We start from the raw sequence: 17609 nt of genomic DNA on the forward strand, positions 1-17609 counted from the left end.
AAGTAGAATATAGGATGTATATCTCAAAAGCAGAGAAAAAAATCACAAGGGAAATACCCACAGATTGCAGCCGGTATTAGCCTAACAGCAGCTATTTAAAATTAAGTGGAAAACCATTTAAAAGCAGATATAAAACAAAGTATCAAAATCACAGAACTGTAGTTCAAATGATAAAATAGCGCTATATAGCTAGATATGGTCCAGCTCCTAATTTAAAACCAAAAAGTAAGGAAAGATGTATTGCTGTGACAGGTGATCCTAGGAAAGATGTAAGTGCACCCTACACCAATCCACTGACTTCACCAAAAGTGGGTCACACTTCCCCTCCGGGGTTCAGACTTGCCACAAGTAAGGTAAAACAATATCCACTGAATCACCCAAGGGTTAAGACCTGGCTTTACTGTCTTCTTGTACAAAGAGTTTTATTGAAAAAACACATCAACAAACAAAAAAGAATACAAAAGAAAAAAGCAGTGGAGGACACACCATAAGCTTATCATATATCAGAAAAGATAGTCCGTAGACCTGAGATCAGTCCAGCTCCTAGGGATCCGAAAGCAAATCCAGAAGGCCGGCAATATAATGTCCTCAACTCAAGTGGCCTGCTAGATTGACCTAATGCTGGCTTAGGTAACATACCGGTTAACACACCGGGGTAAATGTAGAACGTAAAAGCACAGTTGTTATACGATACACAACCTTACAAAAAAAAAAAAAAATGAAATACAAAAAAAATTCAAGCAGGCACATAGCAGAGGATATCAGTATTCCAAATTGTAAATTAAATAATGCATCCTGTGTCCAAGGCCAACAGGACCAAGCCTGAGGGCCCAAGCCACAAAGAACAAAGAAAGAGAGGATGAAAAGAAAGAAAGCCAGCTAGAAAAGTAGCATGAACAAGTAGCAATGAAGAGAAAGAGGAATAGGAAAGAACAGCAAGAAGAAAGTATAAAAGAAAATAGAAGAAGGAAGGAAGGAAGGGGGTCCACGGGGCGGGGGGAACAGACACTCCTCAAAGAGAAAGTAGTGCTGGGTCAAATCGTGAAGGGTGGTTGTAAGCCACCCAGGGTTGCCATACCCGGAGAAATTTATCGTGGGTATCTGCTAACACAGCAGAAACTTCTCATTAACCATAATATCATTAATGCAGTTTTTAACTGCTTCGAAGCTGAGAACCGGGGTCTTCCGGGCCCTTGCAATGATCAATTTAGTTGCAGTAAAAACATGCGCCGCCAACTGGCGTTCAGGGCGGAGAAGCTCCGTGATCGGTTTCCATAAAAGGGTCCCTCTTTAAGTTGGTATCAAAGAGGTTGCGGAGCAACACATAAACTCTAACCCACAATCTGCATACCCTGGGACAGGTCCACCAGACATGTGCCATCGTACCCTCCTGAGAGCATCCACGGAAACACAAAGGAGAGTAGGAAGGTATAAAACTCGCCAGCCTGGTCGGGGTATAGTACCACCTATAGAACACTTTATAAGCGTTCTCCTGAAAGAGAACATTCGTAGAACATTTAGACAATGCCATGGTCATAGCCTGCCAATCTTCCGGATCGAGTTGCTTCCCAAGCTCAGCCTCCCACTGAAGGTGATAAGGTCTCAACGGCGGTCTCTTAGAATTGATAATCGCTGTGTAAATCAGAGATATGAGACCCGGGGAATGGGGGCGCGATCTACATAAGCTTTCGAAGGGGGTCATGGTATAGGGGTTAGGTTGGGGGCTTTACTGTCTTCTAATGTCTATACAGACACAGTTTATCCAGATTGGTGTAATCTCAGTAAAACCTTGCAACTGTACCCAGGCCCCACATAGTGTTGCAGCCTGTAATGTTGCTTTGGGCACTGGATCCTGCATGGACCCTCACCTTGACACGAGTCAGCTGCAGGGTGATATACAGGTCCTGGTCAGTGATGCATCGCCGTGGAATCCAGTCCCTGAAGCCCCTTTCCATAACAAGAAAGCCTGGATTTTATACAAGTCCAGCTTCATGGACAGGTAAAACAGAGTTATCCTGTATGTCTGACATCACTGTATAAGGCTGGGTTCACACTGGTACGACAAACGCTCCGACATTGGGAGTGCAAGTCACATGATGTGTATAAATGAATGGTTCCCTATAAGAGCCGTCTTAACTGATCCAACACAAGTCTGTCCGACTTTGAAAAAGGTTCCTGCACACATGTTGATGGGGACAAGGGCCTCTTCCTGACAACCCTGACCCTAGCTGGTGGTTGTCTGGGTCTGCAGGCAGGGGGCTTTTCGGAATCTGGAATCCCCCTTTAACAAGGGGAGCCCCAGATCCCAGCCCCACCCTATGTTAATGAGAATGGGATACATTGTACCCATACCCATGCACCTAAAATTAATTTATTAAAATAGCTCCAGCGTCTCTTGCGATATCTTCTGCCTCCGGCGGTGTGTCTTCATCCTTCGGTTCTTCTCCCCCCGCTGATGACCTCTTCCTCCACTGCCGGTTCTCCTCTCTCTGCTGTCTTATCCCTCTGATCTTCACCCGACACTCGCTCCTGCTTTAATACCAGGGCCGCCGTGTGCCATTACTTATATAGCCATGGGGCCTGGCCATCCGGTTACGTCACACAGAGCCAACACCCCTTGTGATGTCACCGCCCCATCATGCCACGGGGCAGGGACGTTGCAAGGGGAGGGTCCTCCGAGTGACCTCACATGGGACAAGACCTCTGGGTGATGTCACCGGATGGCCACACCCCATGGCTATATAAGTAATGACACACGGCGACCGTAGCATTAGAGCGGGAATGAGCATTGGTTGGAGAACTGAGGGAGAATACAGCGGAGAGAGGAGAATCGGCAGCGGAGGGAGAAGAACCGGAGGATGAAGACAGAGGAAGAATAAATCGCAAAGAGAAGAGACCCCAGAGCTGCTTTAATTACCTTGTCAAAAACCTGTGTATTTTTGACACTTTTTTTGGTAAATGGGTAGAGGCACAATGTACCCCATACTCATTCACAAAGGGTGGGGGCCCCCTTGTTAAAGGGGGGCTTCCAGATTCCATAAAGCCCACAGACCCCGACAACCACTGGCCAGGGTTGTCGGAGAGGGGAGGCCTGACAAAAGCGTTCAACCCCCCCCCCCCCCCCCATGTTGACTCGGCGCACCCCGGTTCTTCTCCTTCAGGGCTGGCCGCCGCTATCTTCGTGTGTTAGCTCAATTACTAGCAGGCGGCCAGCCCGCTGTTCTGTGACTTCTTCTCTTCTTTTCTTCTCCCTTCTTCCGATGTTGACCCGACGCCTCTTCTCGCTGCATGGCCAGGGTTGTCGGAGAGGGGAGGCCTGACAAAAGCGTTCAACCCCCCCCCCCCCATGTTGAGGGCATGTGGCCTGGTATGGTTCAGGAGGGGGGGTGCTCACTCGTCCCAACCACCGTTCGTGACCTGCCAGGCTGCGTGCTTTGATAAGGGTCTGTTATGGCTTTTGGGGGGCCCCAATGCGTTTTTTTGGTGTGGGGGATTCTCCTTAAATTGCAGACCGCAATCAGTCAGGGTCAGGTATGATCTTGGAAACTCAATGTCGTTTTTAAAAGAAAATTTGGTGTGGAGTTTCCTCAAGATTCATACGAGACTCAAAAAGCCTTTGCATTGTCGGGATCAAAGTCTGATCCCGTTCATTGAAGTCGAACTTCAAATTGCAGGGCAAAGTCAGATCCATAGTGGTACGGCTGTCGTCTCATACCAGTGTGAACCCAGCCCAAGTGGGGCTATGGTTGGAATGTTTTCACTTCACAGTGTAAACTTTTTTAAACTTGCAGTAAAATTAAACCGAAATAGGTAGTTGCGCGAAGTGATACCAAAGATATAAATAAGTGATAAGTAACATTAATAACAGATGAGTGAAAAAAATGTGAAAAACAACTCGGCAGCAGATAATTTAAATCGCAAAATATCTGCCAGTGAAAAAAAAAATTAACAATAATGCCAATTGACATCAAAATGCAAACAACAAATACTAAACAGTATGTGATTTAAAGTGTCCCAGGGCAAGACAACCAATGGATACAAAAATATTCAGATTGCATCCACATGCAAGGAATGATCAAAAATTCAATACAGTAAAAATAGTCCAATAAAGGGAGGAAAGACCAGAACTTCAAGTGAACACTGATAGATGTGTCTGCAGATAGGAAGTGAGACTGTCATCCGCCACCACAGCGATGAAATGTTCTCCCGTGCCACACAGAATAGTAAAGGGGGGACCCTTACCAGAACCGTAGGACCTCAGAGTGTAAGGTCTAAACTCGCCTTTGCAGATATAAACCTCTGCAGGGGTTATGGTAGATCCTCCAGCCTCCTCGGTATCTCCACAAGCAATCCTCCTCTGAGACCAATAGTGGAATGATGGTGATTAATCCACCGAATGCCAGTCCATGGGTCATAGGGAATATAAGAAAATAAGCCACATGTGCATTATCTCCTTTCAAAAATAGGTGGTTTATTGCAAAGCTAGTGTAGCATTACAGCAGTAAAAAACGAGCAAGTTCAAAAACGAGCAAGTCACATGTTAAAAAGTAGCCGGCATAAGAATAAAAACAAAGAATTGCGAAACACCTGTGCTTCCAGGGTCACGTGGGAGCGTGATGACGTCACTACGTAGCTCCGCCCTGATCGGTTTTGACACACCTGTCGTTTTCAAAGGGCACGGGCGACGCATTGACATCACCACTTAATATAGGAAGAGGCTAAACCAAGCCTCGTTTTCCTATTAATGAGCCACGAACGAGGTTCAGAACCAAGCCTCGTTCGTAGCGTCCATGTGGGCGGTATCCAATTCAGAGGACCAATCACGGCACTTCCCCATCGGATCCCGCCCTTCAACTGGACATAGTATTTTCATTGTGTTGCTGTGCAAGATTGACAATGCGCGCAACCAATGAAAGGAGAGTAGGCCTCTGTCGCCACCTATGGACGTAACACTAGATTTATTTTAATACAAGTAAGTAAATATAATCTAAGTAAATATAATCATAGAAATACAATCACATTCAGAGGAACAGGCGTCAGATCCTTAGAAAAATAAAATTAAACCACTTTGAGCTCACGCCCGCTTTACTGTGTACTCTTAATCGGACATGTTTACCCACATATTCTACACTCTCTACGAGTACCCCACTGGGGAATACTCTCCCTTGTAGCTATGTTGGAGACCAGGGGAAAGGGAGCCAATTCAAAATCGCAGGTGAACATTTTCTTCTGCCGAAGACCCGCACAATAATCCACTTCAAAGTGACTTGCACCGAAACAGAAACTGCTTGAACACCAGCCTCAGCCTCCAATTCTAGCTCCGTTTTAGGCACACAAGTGACCTGTGACAATTTTTCTGCATCTACAGTGGGTGACCGCGATATTGTCAATCTCGCTCCCTTTCTCGGCGAGATTGAGCACCTACGAGCCCCATCGCGGGAGCCAGCGCCGAGCTGGCTTGCCGCGATGGAGACAAAGCCGTCAGAAGCGTCGGGAGATCCGACTTGGATTCCCGCCAATTCTAGCTGCGGTATTTGGTATGCATTCCTGAGAGGGAGAACTCCACGCCAATTTTTAAATAAAAAACCGACATGGGTTCCCACCCCAGGAGCTGTAAGGAGACCCCCCCTACGCTGAAAAACCGACGTAGGGGGTCCCCCTACAATCCATACCAGACCCGTATCCAAAGCACGCTACCCGGCCAGCCAGGAAATGAGTGGGGACGAGCGAGCGCCCCCCCTCCTGAGCCGTACCAGGCCGCATGCCCTCAACATGGGGGGGTTGGGTGCTCTGGGGCAGGGGGGCGCACTGCGGTGCCCCCCCACCCCAGAGCACCCTGTCCCCATGTTGATAAGGACAGGGCCTCTTCCAGACAACCCTGGCCGTTGGTTGTTGGGGTCTGCGGGCGGGGGGCTTATCAGAATCTGTGAGCCCCCTCAAGGGGGATCCCAGATAACGGCCCCCTTAAGTGAATGGATATGGGGTACATCGTACCCCTACCCATTCACCTGGAGGCAAAGTGTTAAAGTTAAACACACGGCACAGGGTTTTTAAAATAATTTATTAGTCTGCTCCGGGGGCCCCCCTGTCTTCTTTAGCTCTTTCACCAGGGGGGCTTCTTCTTGCGCTCTCCGGGGGGTCTCCTCCGCTCTATGGGGGTCTTCTCCGCTCTCGGGGGGTCTTCTATCTTCGCCGCTCTCCGCTGTTGACTCGGCGCACCCCGGTTCTTCTCCTTCAGGGCTGGCCGCCGCTATCTTCGTGTGTTAGCTCAATTACTAGCAGGCGGCCAGCCCGCTGTTCTGTGACTTCTTCTCTTCTTTTCTTCTCCCTTCTTCCGATGTTGACCCGACGCCTCTTCTCGCTGCAATGACAGGTGTGCGGTTTGCATCCGACTTATATAGGCCTCACGGTCCCATCATGCTCCGGTACCTACCCACGTGGGTAGGTACCGGAGCATGATGGGACTGTGACATCATGAGAGGCCTATATAAATCGGATGCAAACCGCGCACCCGTCATTGCAGCGAGAAGAGGCGTCGGGTCAACATCGGAAGAAGGGAGAAGAAGAGAAGAAGACGACGTCACAGAACAGCGGGCTGGCTAGTAATTGAGCTAACACACGAAGATAGCGGCGGCCAGCCCTGAAGGAGAAGAACCGGGGTGCGCCGAGTCAACAGCGGAGAGCGGCGAAGATAGAAGACCCTCGGAGAGCGGAGGAGACCCCCGGAGAGCAGAAGACCCCCCGGAGAGCGGAAGAAGCCCCCCCTGGTGAAAGAGCTAAAGAAGACTAATAAATTATTTTAAAAACCCTGTGCCGTGTGTTTATTAACTTTAACACTTTGCCTCCAGGTGAATGGGTAGGGGTACGATGTACCCCATATCCATTCACTTAGGGTGGGGGTCCGTTATCTGGGAGCCCCCTTATTTGAGGGGACTCCCAGATTCCGATAAGCCGCCCGCAGACCCCGACAACCAACGGCCAGGGTTGTCGGGAAGAGGCCCTGTCCTTATCAACATGGGTACAGGGTGCTCTGGGGTGGGGGGGCCCCGCAGTGCGCCCCCTGCCCCAGAGCACCCAACCCCCCCATGTTGAGGGCATGCGGCCTGGTACGGCTCAGGAGGGGGGCGCTCGCTCGTCCCCACTCCTTTCCTGGCCGGCTGGGTAGCGTGCTTTGGATACGGGTCTGGTATGGATTGTAGGGGGACCCCCTACGTCGGTTTTTCGGTGTAGGGGGGGGTCTCCTTACAACCCATACCAGACCAAAGGGCCTGGTATGCTCCTGGGGGGGGGGGAACCCATGTCGGTTTTTTATTTAAAAATTGGCGTGGAGTTCTCCCTCTCAGGAATGCATACCAAATACCGCAGCTAGAATTGGCGGGAATCCAAGTCGGATCTCCCGTCGCTTCTATGACGTGCACGCTGGAATCTGCTTTGTCTATTCCAGCGAGTGCGAGATGTCGGCACCATGTCGCCGAGAATCAGCGCGATGCTGTTGTGCTAGAAACACAATATCGCGGTCACCCACTGTATATCACAGTTCCATGGACCGATTACAGCCTTAATACAGTCATCTTTGTTTAGAGAATCAGAAATGCCCTGCCTCTTTTTCGCCTCCAGTTTCTTAGATCCGATATTCCAGCCCTAGGGGATGTATAAAATGGCAGGTAATGAAGAGGATATGGAGGCAGCATTGAAGGAAGCTGCAGAGGATTTCTCTTCCTCCCTTTGTCGCTGTATTGATGAGGGAGCTTCATGCAACGCAATTGCTAACGTTGAAAAGCTCATGTGCGAAAAAGCGTTGGTATTGTGCATTTTGACCGTTCTCCATCTCAACGTGCCCCTTTGAGCATGAAAAGACCTACAAATGATTTTCTGTTCATGAACCTAAAGATGTTTGGGTCACTCCTGAAAGGATTTTCACTCTCTCCTAAAATCTTTGCGGAATCCTTTTCAGGGGAAAAAGAGTTTACAAAGCAGTGGGCTATTCCTGTGTGTGATCTAGACATCTGTCCTAAACTGGTATCTCACTGTACCTACTGAGGATGTTCCCTCTCTCAAAGATTCTGCAGAAAGTTTTAGATGCTCCTAAAAGCTCTCTGTAACCTGGCAGGCCCAACCCTGCAAACAGCACTCAATTAAATTTCAGTATGACATACTGTAGTATACTCCCATTTCATTATAGGCCGAATTGCAATCAAAGGGCCGCTTGTATCTGGGTCACGCTATGTACCGAGTGCAGAGTTCAGGATTATGTCAGCGTTATACTATGTGCAGGGTTCAGGGGTGAGTTGCGTGCTGGGTTCATGGGTGCGCTACATACAGAGTGCAGGGTTTAGGGGTGCGCTACTCACAATGTGCAACATCTCACTTCCACCCCTCCTCTTGGGTGTTGATCTCTGCACCCATCACTCTGCCCCCACCCCCCCGCACACATCTTTCTCCACGGCCTTCGCACCCCCCCCCCCCCCCCCCAAAAAAGCAAACCTCATGTCTGTACTCTTACCTGTCTGATGTAAGATGACATTTACAAGAAATGTCTCCCTTCATGGCCACTATTGGGTGCAGCAAGTCCTCAAAAGACCAGCCTCAGGATGCAGACGCTTGATGTAGATTGGAAGAACACACCGCCGCGGGAGCTATCAGGTACCTCTGCCACTGATGCTGTGCCAGGCTGACTGCACTCGGCAATACACAAAGCCGCTGCTGCTGGGGAGACCTAGGAGGAGAGAGCAGGAAATGTTTACTCCTATTGCCAAGGAGACCTGTTCTGTGACAGCAGAAAGCAGCTGGTGAAAACAGGAGATGGGGGTCGGCAGTCACTGCATGGTCTGGCCGGCCAGATTCGGCCTACAGGCCTTGTTTGCCACCTGTGACTTAGGACATGTCATGAGACAAATCTCCAGAAGGGGTCTGGTCTCCAGTCACGTGAAGAACCTTAAAACTTGGACAGCTGACGCTGCGTGCACAAGGCGCTTCACACATAAGCCCTACCAAGGAAATATGTCTCGTGAGGCAATTAACCCATTCATTAAAGAGGTCACAGGTGTGAAGGTTTTATACAGTGGAAGGTTCCAAGTACAGCCTCCTCAGCAACCCCTAGGTCTTCTAAATGTCCTCTCTAGGCCGCTTACAATTTCAAAACCTAAGTTTAACTATTTTGAAACAAGGCTTGGCCCAGAAAGGCCACCAATTCTTCCCCAAAGCCCTCTTCACAATTAAAATGCACCCTCACTCTGAGAGGAGGGATGTCTGTTAGTTTCCCTCTATCTTGTTTACAGATCCAGCAGACCTGTTCAAGACTCTACCAACTTATCACTTTCTTTTTTCAAATGAGCCAAAAGCTGCCCAAGGACAGTTAGATTTATAGAATTCCCTAAAACACCTGTTGCATTAGGAAGTGGTTGTGCCAGGATCCGCCACAAAACTGGTTTAAAGGATTCTACTTAAACCTGTTCACAGTACCAAAGCCCATTAGAGGTATTCATCCGTCCTATTTTGGACTTAAAGCGGAGTTCCAATGACATGTAATATTTATTTTTTAAAACATTTCTTAAGGTCATAACATAGACATTTAACACTCACGTCTTTAGAAAAATGTGTCCCCTGATGTCCGGTTTAATATAAAAAATCAACTTTATAAAATTCCTGGCCGTTCCCATATTGCTTGTGGGCATGTTAAGCCCACAAGCATAATGTTACGGGATACGGTGCAGCTGAGCAACCAGCATGCACCGCCCGTTCTTGCGCACACACATTTTTGCAGTCCCATGAACTTCTCAGGTTGCCATCGCAACGGGTGGCGGAAGTGCCCACCCCGTTGTGATGGCAACGAAGCACTCTGCATTGCCCACTGACTCCTGGGAATGCATTGCCCACTGACTCCTGGGAAATCATATTTCCCAGGAGCAGTAGCGAGTGCAGGCGCCGAGGGAAGTAACATAAGGAGCTGCGGTAAAGAAAGGGAAGATTTGAGGGGACCACATAGCAACAGGCATGAAAGGGTAAGTAAAAAAAAATAACAATCTCCAAATGTCAATTATATTTACTGCACAGTAATGATTTTTTTAGATCCATCAACAGATTCAAATGACATGGTCTTGCATGGAATCTGCAAGGTCGGTAATTGCATCTCTGAAATGAGGGGAATTCATGGTATCCATGGACATCCATGATGACTATTTGCATGCTCTCATTTACCCACCTCATCAGCGCTTTCTATGCTTCGCAGTGACCGAAAAACACTTCCAGTAAGTTGCATTGCCTTTCGACCTATCCCCTGCATCCAGGATGTACCCAAAAGTATTGGCACCATTGTTTGCCCTTCTCAAAACTCAAGGTGTTCAAGTCAGACTTTGTAGATAACCCTCTTATGAGGGATTTATCTCCATTGCAGCCCTCAGAAAATTTCCAGAAGAAATTTTCAGGTGCTCCAGGTTTTTTGCTGGTGATAAATGTGTGCAAGTCTACTCTCCAGCCTTCCCTTCGCTTCAAATTCTTGGAATTGCTCCTGAACACATCCCAAGCAAACGTCTTTCTTCCAGAAATTGCCTCTTTATCCAGATGTGTTCTGTCTGATATACCAACGATGGGGGTTTACAGATTTGGACAGCCTGGCCTCCAGTTTCAACAGCAAGCTAACTCTGTTTATTGCTAGAACCAGGAATCCTCTAGACTTGGCCTCGGTTTTTCTGTTAATCCCCAAGTTTTAGTTCAGGCTGATCTGTGCCTTCGCTCCGGTGCAAATTTTGCCTAATGCTCTGTACACACAAGCAAAATTTCCATCAGAAAAAAGTTGGATGGTTTTTTTGACGGAATTCCGCTCAAGCTTGGCTTGCATACACACGTTCTCTGAACTTTCGAGTGTTAAGAACGCAGTGACGTACAACACCAAGACGAGGTAAGAAAAAGAAGTTCAATGCTTTCGAGCATGCATGTTTTTTTTTCCTGTCAGAATTTGTAACGGCTACCCATGTAGTGTGAGGGTCTCAGCCGTTGGCGACGTCCTTTTCCCTGGCAAGCTGCGATATGCAGGTACCGCCGGTATATCCCATCGAACGCCCTTCCAAGAAACGAGACAGGCTACGTTTGAAGGGTCAAGCAGACTGACTTTATTTGGCATATTTCACCTGCTTATATCTGATTACAACTGTTACAAGAACAATGACAGTTTCCGCCCCCCCCTTCACCCAGTAGGGGGCTTCAACACAGACCCCCTGAAACAATGACATCTCCTTGAATTAATCACTTGGCCAGTCTCTAGCCGCTTCGGCACCGCAACCACTTAACATTTTCTGGCCAGGCACATTCCTTTCTCAATAGAATTCAATTAACCTTTAAAACAATTATCGCTCACACATAATCCCCATCAGCATACACCTCACAGGGGGCTGTTTACCTGCACACAAAAGAGAGTTCTCATTAGCTATGCGAAGGGAACATTAGCATTCAGCAATGAAAGAGACTTGTCCAATTAACCCTTTGAGCTCAGAATACAATGTGGTACATCCAATTGTGACAAGCCATGCAGTTCCTTGTAGTCCTCCCTGCATGAGATTATAACTGTCCCGGCAGCATGCATATGTCCGTTACAGAATTGCATACAGACAAATTGAGAACCTGCTCTCAAACTTTTGCTGGCGGAAGTTACGTCAGCAAAAGTCTGATGGAGCATACACACGGTCGGAATTTCCGATGAAAACCTCACATCAGACTTTTTTGCTGGTAGAAATTCTGCTCGTGTGTATGGGGCATTATCTGTTCCACAAAATAAAGCAAAGAGACGAGAACCAATTGTATTGTGCCAAATTGGCCCAAAAGAACCAGATGAGATGTACCCACCACGATGGTTGAAGACCAGGCCTTTTGACCCTGCATTTATGGACTGAGTGCCTCTGATGTTAGTGGAACAGTGACGGCGTTCCCTGTGATATAAAGCAAATTAAGCACTTTATCTTGAGGTTCGACATATGGGAATGGCTGAGCTCAAAAAGGGCAATGTCGTCACACCCATCTGATCATACTCGGCTGTCGTTTAACTGGTTGCAGTATACATACATTGTGAATTCCTGGGTCTTGCACTGATTACACCAAGCTAGAGATGGCTCTCTGTTCCAAAGACATTCTACCTTCAGCCCAACGCAACTGCATCTGCCGATACAGCACGTATTGTTTACTGGGGGTGACTTGCAACATGTCTGGTATTAGCCAACATTAGTCTTAGTTTGGTGGTCTCTCCTCTCTGGGTTCAGAGGCCTTTTAACCCTCAGGAAACGATAGCCTTGTGCAGGCAGAGGTGAGAGAAAAAGGATGATTGGATTGGCTCCCAAATGTCTGTCAGGTAGGAAGGACACCCTGCAAAGTCTATCCTGCAATAGCTCTCCAAATGTTCAGATTGGCTTTAAATCACTGCCCTTTTCTAGTATTGCCACTGTTTCAGGGGCACAAACCTCCACGTGACAAGTGAGGCATTTTCTGGAGCTTTATCTGGGCTACATAATCAGTTAGGCTTGAAGCACATGGGATACAATCATGGGCATTCTCCTATTTTCTCTTCTTTTGAGGGAAGTTGAGGTATCAGAGGAAATGCTTTATGATAAGGAAGAGATGGGAGCTGTTGAGAATCCTCTGTAGACTAGTCTTCCTAGGGAAAATCTCTGGGTCCAACTGTCTAAGACACACAAGACCACAGTAGACTTCCTAGTGGATGTGGGGTTCTCTAGTGTGAAGTTGCCACTTTTGGAATCCTCTTCTCCTAAAGTCAGTGGTTTTGGGTCCTGGTAGCCACCAAAAATGTATTTTCCAGTGCACGTTCACAGGGTGCAGGAAGTGATGTATATAGGTTTGGCTTACCCTGAGATGTTCTCACCACCAAAGGGTTTTTCTCACCAGTAACCTGGCTATTGACCCAGGCCTTTATTAAGATGTCCTTTTCTTTGGTAGGAGCAGCCTGTGGCCTCGTTGTTTTCTGCTATTTGCAGTGCAGGATCGCCAGTATCTGTTTGTGGTGTTACCTTTCAGCATGTTGTTGAGAACCTAGATTATCCGTTGTGCAGTACTTGGACAATCTGCTTCTCAGCGATCTGTACCTTTAAGATGTTGGCCTTGGTCCTGATGCAATGCTGGGAGTACTTAAGCTTGATACTGAACATGGCATAGGCGAAAGTACTGCTTCAACAAGTTTAAATTCCTGTCTCTTGGTGCCCAGATGGCGTCCCTGAGGTCGTTGGCGAGTTCCTTAATTCAGACATGCATGAAGGTGCTGAAGATGGTTGCTGCCGTTGATGTGGTCTCCTATGCACAGTTTCACTCCAGAGCTCTGCAACTCAAAATCCTTTGTCTCGGACACATTTCAGGGGTTCTCTGATTAGCCAAAGCAACAAATTCCCAGTACTGGACGGGCTCATGGTGGATAGCCATGCTAATGCTGGATACTGGGAAGCCTTCTTTTCATTTAGCTTGAAGGTCTTAAAAAATGTCGGGCTTGGGAGGTGTTCTGGAGAAGATTAAGGTTCAGGGAATGTGGTCTTCAGAGGAGTGGAAGTTGCTGATCAACATTTTGGCTGGCTCTCCAACAGTGGTTTATCCACCTTCAGGGTACAGCCGGACAATGCCATATTTGGTTGCATATCTCAACCATAAAAGGGCAAGAAGTTGCACTGCTCAGGAAGAAGTGGACCTAATCCTGTCTTGGGTAGAATTTCACATTCTGGTCATCACTCTGCATTTGCAGAGATTGTCTGTGCAGACACTAAATGTGGATCTCTTGGCATACAGATTCAGCCGCACACTGGACAGGTTTGTGTTTTTGAACCAGGTGATCCTGTTTGCACTGGCTTGGCCAAGAAGAATGTAGTATGTTGACATCGTGGCCTCATCCAGATCGACAATATTTGCTCTCAACATGGTCTTATCATTCTCCAGGGTGGCTGGCTTTGATGCCATCACTGTTAATGCCCAAGTCCTGAGGGATAGGGGTGTTTCTAATTCTTTCATTTCTAACCTCTTGAAGGCAAGCAAAGACGACCTCCAGGAAGGTGAACCTCCATACATGGACAGCCTACAGTATTTTCATAATTTTTTTTTGTACCCCTAGAGAGGGGAAAGTGCTCTGAAGGCCAGCCATTTGCTACCACCTGTGCCGTCTGAGCCTGGTATAATAGCTATACCCATTTTATAAATTTTGGGCCCAAGCCAAACTTGCCCATGCAGGTCCACAGATATCCCCACACGACCGAGTCGAAGGCCTTAGCAGTGTTCAAGGCCACTATTATCCTGGAGCCCGGTTCATCATGTGCAGTCTGTCGATTAATAAAGAGGTTTCTCAAATTTAAAGACTTATTCCTGCCCGGCATAAATCCTGTCTGGTCCTCGAGTATTATAGACAGTATGACCTTGTTAAGGCGGATCGCAAGTACTTTCGCAAGTATCCTGACATCCACCTGCAGAAGGGAGATGGGATGGTACGATTCAGGGAGATGTGGGTCCTTACCCGGCTTGGGAATCAGAACTATGGTGGCTTTACACATAGATGCTGGAATTTCAGTTGTTTCAAAGATGAAATTATACAGCGACAATAATTTAGGAACCAGCAGTTCCGAATATGTGGAGTATAGTTCCGCTGGTAGGCCATCCGAGCCCGGGGCCTTTGACCTAGGGAGCTCTGCTATGGCCCCCGAAATCTCATCTCCTGTCAGTGGTGCCCCTCTAACTCCTCAACCTGCTCCTCAGTCAGTCTAGGAATAGGTAGGTCAGAGAGGAACAAGTCCATCTCAGATGGGGCCTGTGTTGCGTATAGGGCAGCATAGAAGTCTTGAAATTGTGACGTTGCGTGTTTAGGGTCTGTCACCAGCGCACCCCCAGGAGAGCGGAGCAAAGTTTTCCAGCCCGCTCCCCATGTTCAAATACATTTTGTCTATGAAAGAACCTTTTGCGTTTAGAGTTTTCATAGTGTGGTAGGTCAACCGTCCTGGATCGTAGTTTAATGGCATTGGCCCTGTCAATGGTAGGGTCCTCCAAAAATTCTCTCTCCGCTGTAAGCAAGTCATCTGTCGCCTTGTCTATGGCCGTAGCCGATGTACGCTTAATCCTATTGATACGTTCGGTGAGCGTCACGCGATAGTCCCAGACTATCTATGGCGTGGAGGTACCGTCATTCCTGTTTAAATGTTGCTCCCAGTCTGTGACAATATCATCGTCTTCTGGGGACAAAGGGCCTGATCCACAAAAGGGATACGCCGGCGTATCTACTGATACGCCGTCGTATCCCTGTTTCTATCTATGGAACTGATCCACAGAATCAGTTTCTCATAGATAGGCAGAAGATCCGACATGTGTAAGGGACTTACACTGTCGGATCTTAGGATGCAGTACCGCAGCCGCTGCTGGGGGCATTTCTCGTCGAAATCCAGCGTCGGGTATGCAAATTAGCACTTACGGAGATCCAAAAAGCTTTTACGCTTCGTTTTTTCTCCTTAAGTATTAGTTTGCCATCGCAAAATTAGGGCTGCTTTTACAAAGTGTAAACTGTTTACACCTTGTAAAAGTATACCCTTCTATCCCGCGTCGCTGTCATTTTTTTTTTCATTTTTTTTTTTTTCCCCGCCGCAACTTTTTTTTTTTTTTTAACGCCCGTCGCGATTCTCAAAACTCGGTGCAACGAAAATCCGCGCAAAGCACGTCGGGAAAATAACGTCGGGAGCATGCGCAGTACGTCCGGCGCGGGAGCGTGCCTAATTTAAATGGGACTCGCCCCATTAGATTAGGCACGCCTTGCGCCGGACGGATTTAAGTTACACTGCTGAAAATTTCTAGGTAAGTGCTTTGTGGATCAGGCACTTAGGTAGAGATTTTGCGGCGGTGTAACTTAAATGGCAAAAGTTAAGTTGCGGACGTTTTTTGTGGATCAGGCCCAAAGTGAGCCAGAATGGGTTTAACCGCCATGTGGCTGGTGGTTTGTCATGAGGCGGGGACAACGTGGCCCAGTAGGGACAGTGATCAGACAGCGGCCTGGGGAAGAAACCCACCCCAACCAACCGTGGCAGCAAGGATTGAGACAAGTGGATAAGATCTATGCGAGACATGGAGTGGTGGGAGGGAGAGAAGCAAGAGTATGCTCTTGTGGTGGGGTACATGGACCTCCAAGTGTCCACTAGGTTAAAGTCTTTCGGTATTCTAGCAAACCAAGTTGGGAGGGGAGGTGGTACGCGGATCTACATAACCTGTCCAGACTGGGATTAAGGACATTGTTAAAATCTCCCAGCCACACTGCCGGAATGGAGGAGTGTTTTGCTATGTATTCAAACCCAGCCATCAGAACAGTCGAGCTGAATGGAGGCGGCACATAAAAAGCCAGCAGTAAAAGCACCTCTTCCTGCAGTTTAACCTTTAGGAACACATCTACCTGCAGGGTCAGCCTCTGAGTCCAGGAGCTCAAAATGTGTGGATTTTGATACCAGAACTGACACCCCTCAGTGGGTGGTGTGTACTGGGTGGTAAGCCCACCCAGTCCAGGGGCGTTTAAATGCCCTCAGTACCTGTCCCTCCGCGTGTCTCCCCACCAGGACAACCACACTGGCATGCTGTTTCTTTAATAAAGAAAATACGGCTCATCTCTTAAGGGGGTCCCTCACGCCTTGAACGTTCCATAGAAGAAACTTCAAGGTGGCTATATGGGAAGGAAGAAATCCATGCTGCTGATGCGGGCCTCAGCCTCCATCACTCTCTCTCTCTCTCTCTCAGCTTCTGGAAGTCCTGCCGCACCAAGGATATGTCGACCTTTACCTCTTCAATCTTAGCTGTGAGGTTAGTGTGGCAAGCTGTGACTGCCTCCTGGCAGGCTGTGATGGCCTCCAGTAATTTCACTGTGTCCGCCCCTATCGAGGTCTCCCCCTCCGGCGGGTCGCCATCTTGGTCTTGTGCGTCCGGGTCTTGACTGTGATATTTGCCAAGTTTAGCCACCGCTTCTGTAGCTTTTTTTGGTGGGGACATGTTGCCGGAAGGTTCCCCTTGCTATATCAGTCAGTGGTGGGTTTCTAGCAGCGGAATGGGTCACAGGATATGTAGATCAGGATATTCGAACGGCGGAGCTCACGTTCCGAACATCCTAATGCCGCTCCAGGCCACGCCCCCCAGTATTTTTAGTTTTAAATGTATTAAATTATCTACACGTTAAATACATCAGACTGTCACTTTACAACAGGGATCCTCAAACCATGGCCCTCCAGCTGTTGTAGAACTACACATCCCATGAGGCATTGTAACACACTGACATTCACAGACATGACTAGGCATGATGGGAATTGTAGTTCCTGAACAACTGGAGGGCTGTAGTTTGAAGACCCATGCTCTACAATATGAACAGCAGGCAGCATGCTGGTTTAACCCAGCATTAGGGCTAGGTAGTAAACTTGTACTTTTTAATATGATTTAAAAAATGTCCTGTGCTAAATTAACATATTTATATTATTTTCCTGCATCCAGGGCTTGCTATATGAAACTACCTGCCCAAGCAGTGCCTTCTTCACTAGCTTTCGTGAAACCAGTAGAGGTAATGACACAGAATGCTAAATGGAAAAGCCAGACCATATGTTCTTTCTCTTAACAGTTCTTGA

General features: G+C 47.8%; 1 protein-coding gene across 1 annotated transcript in view; it reads left to right on the plus strand.

Annotated features, from left to right (window-relative positions):
- TDRD5 (tudor domain containing 5) overlaps window positions 1-17609 on the plus strand; it is a 336334-nt gene that overhangs the window by 215868 nt on the left and 102857 nt on the right. The window contains exon 11 of the mRNA XM_040359954.1: window positions 17479-17545. Within this exon, the coding sequence (XP_040215888.1) occupies window positions 17479-17545 (67 nt within the window). The remainder of the gene's footprint in view (window positions 1-17478; window positions 17546-17609) is intronic.

Source organism: Rana temporaria, chromosome 7 (genome assembly GCF_905171775.1).
Source record: "Rana temporaria chromosome 7, aRanTem1.1, whole genome shotgun sequence".
NCBI lineage: Eukaryota > Metazoa > Chordata > Amphibia > Anura > Ranidae > Rana > Rana temporaria.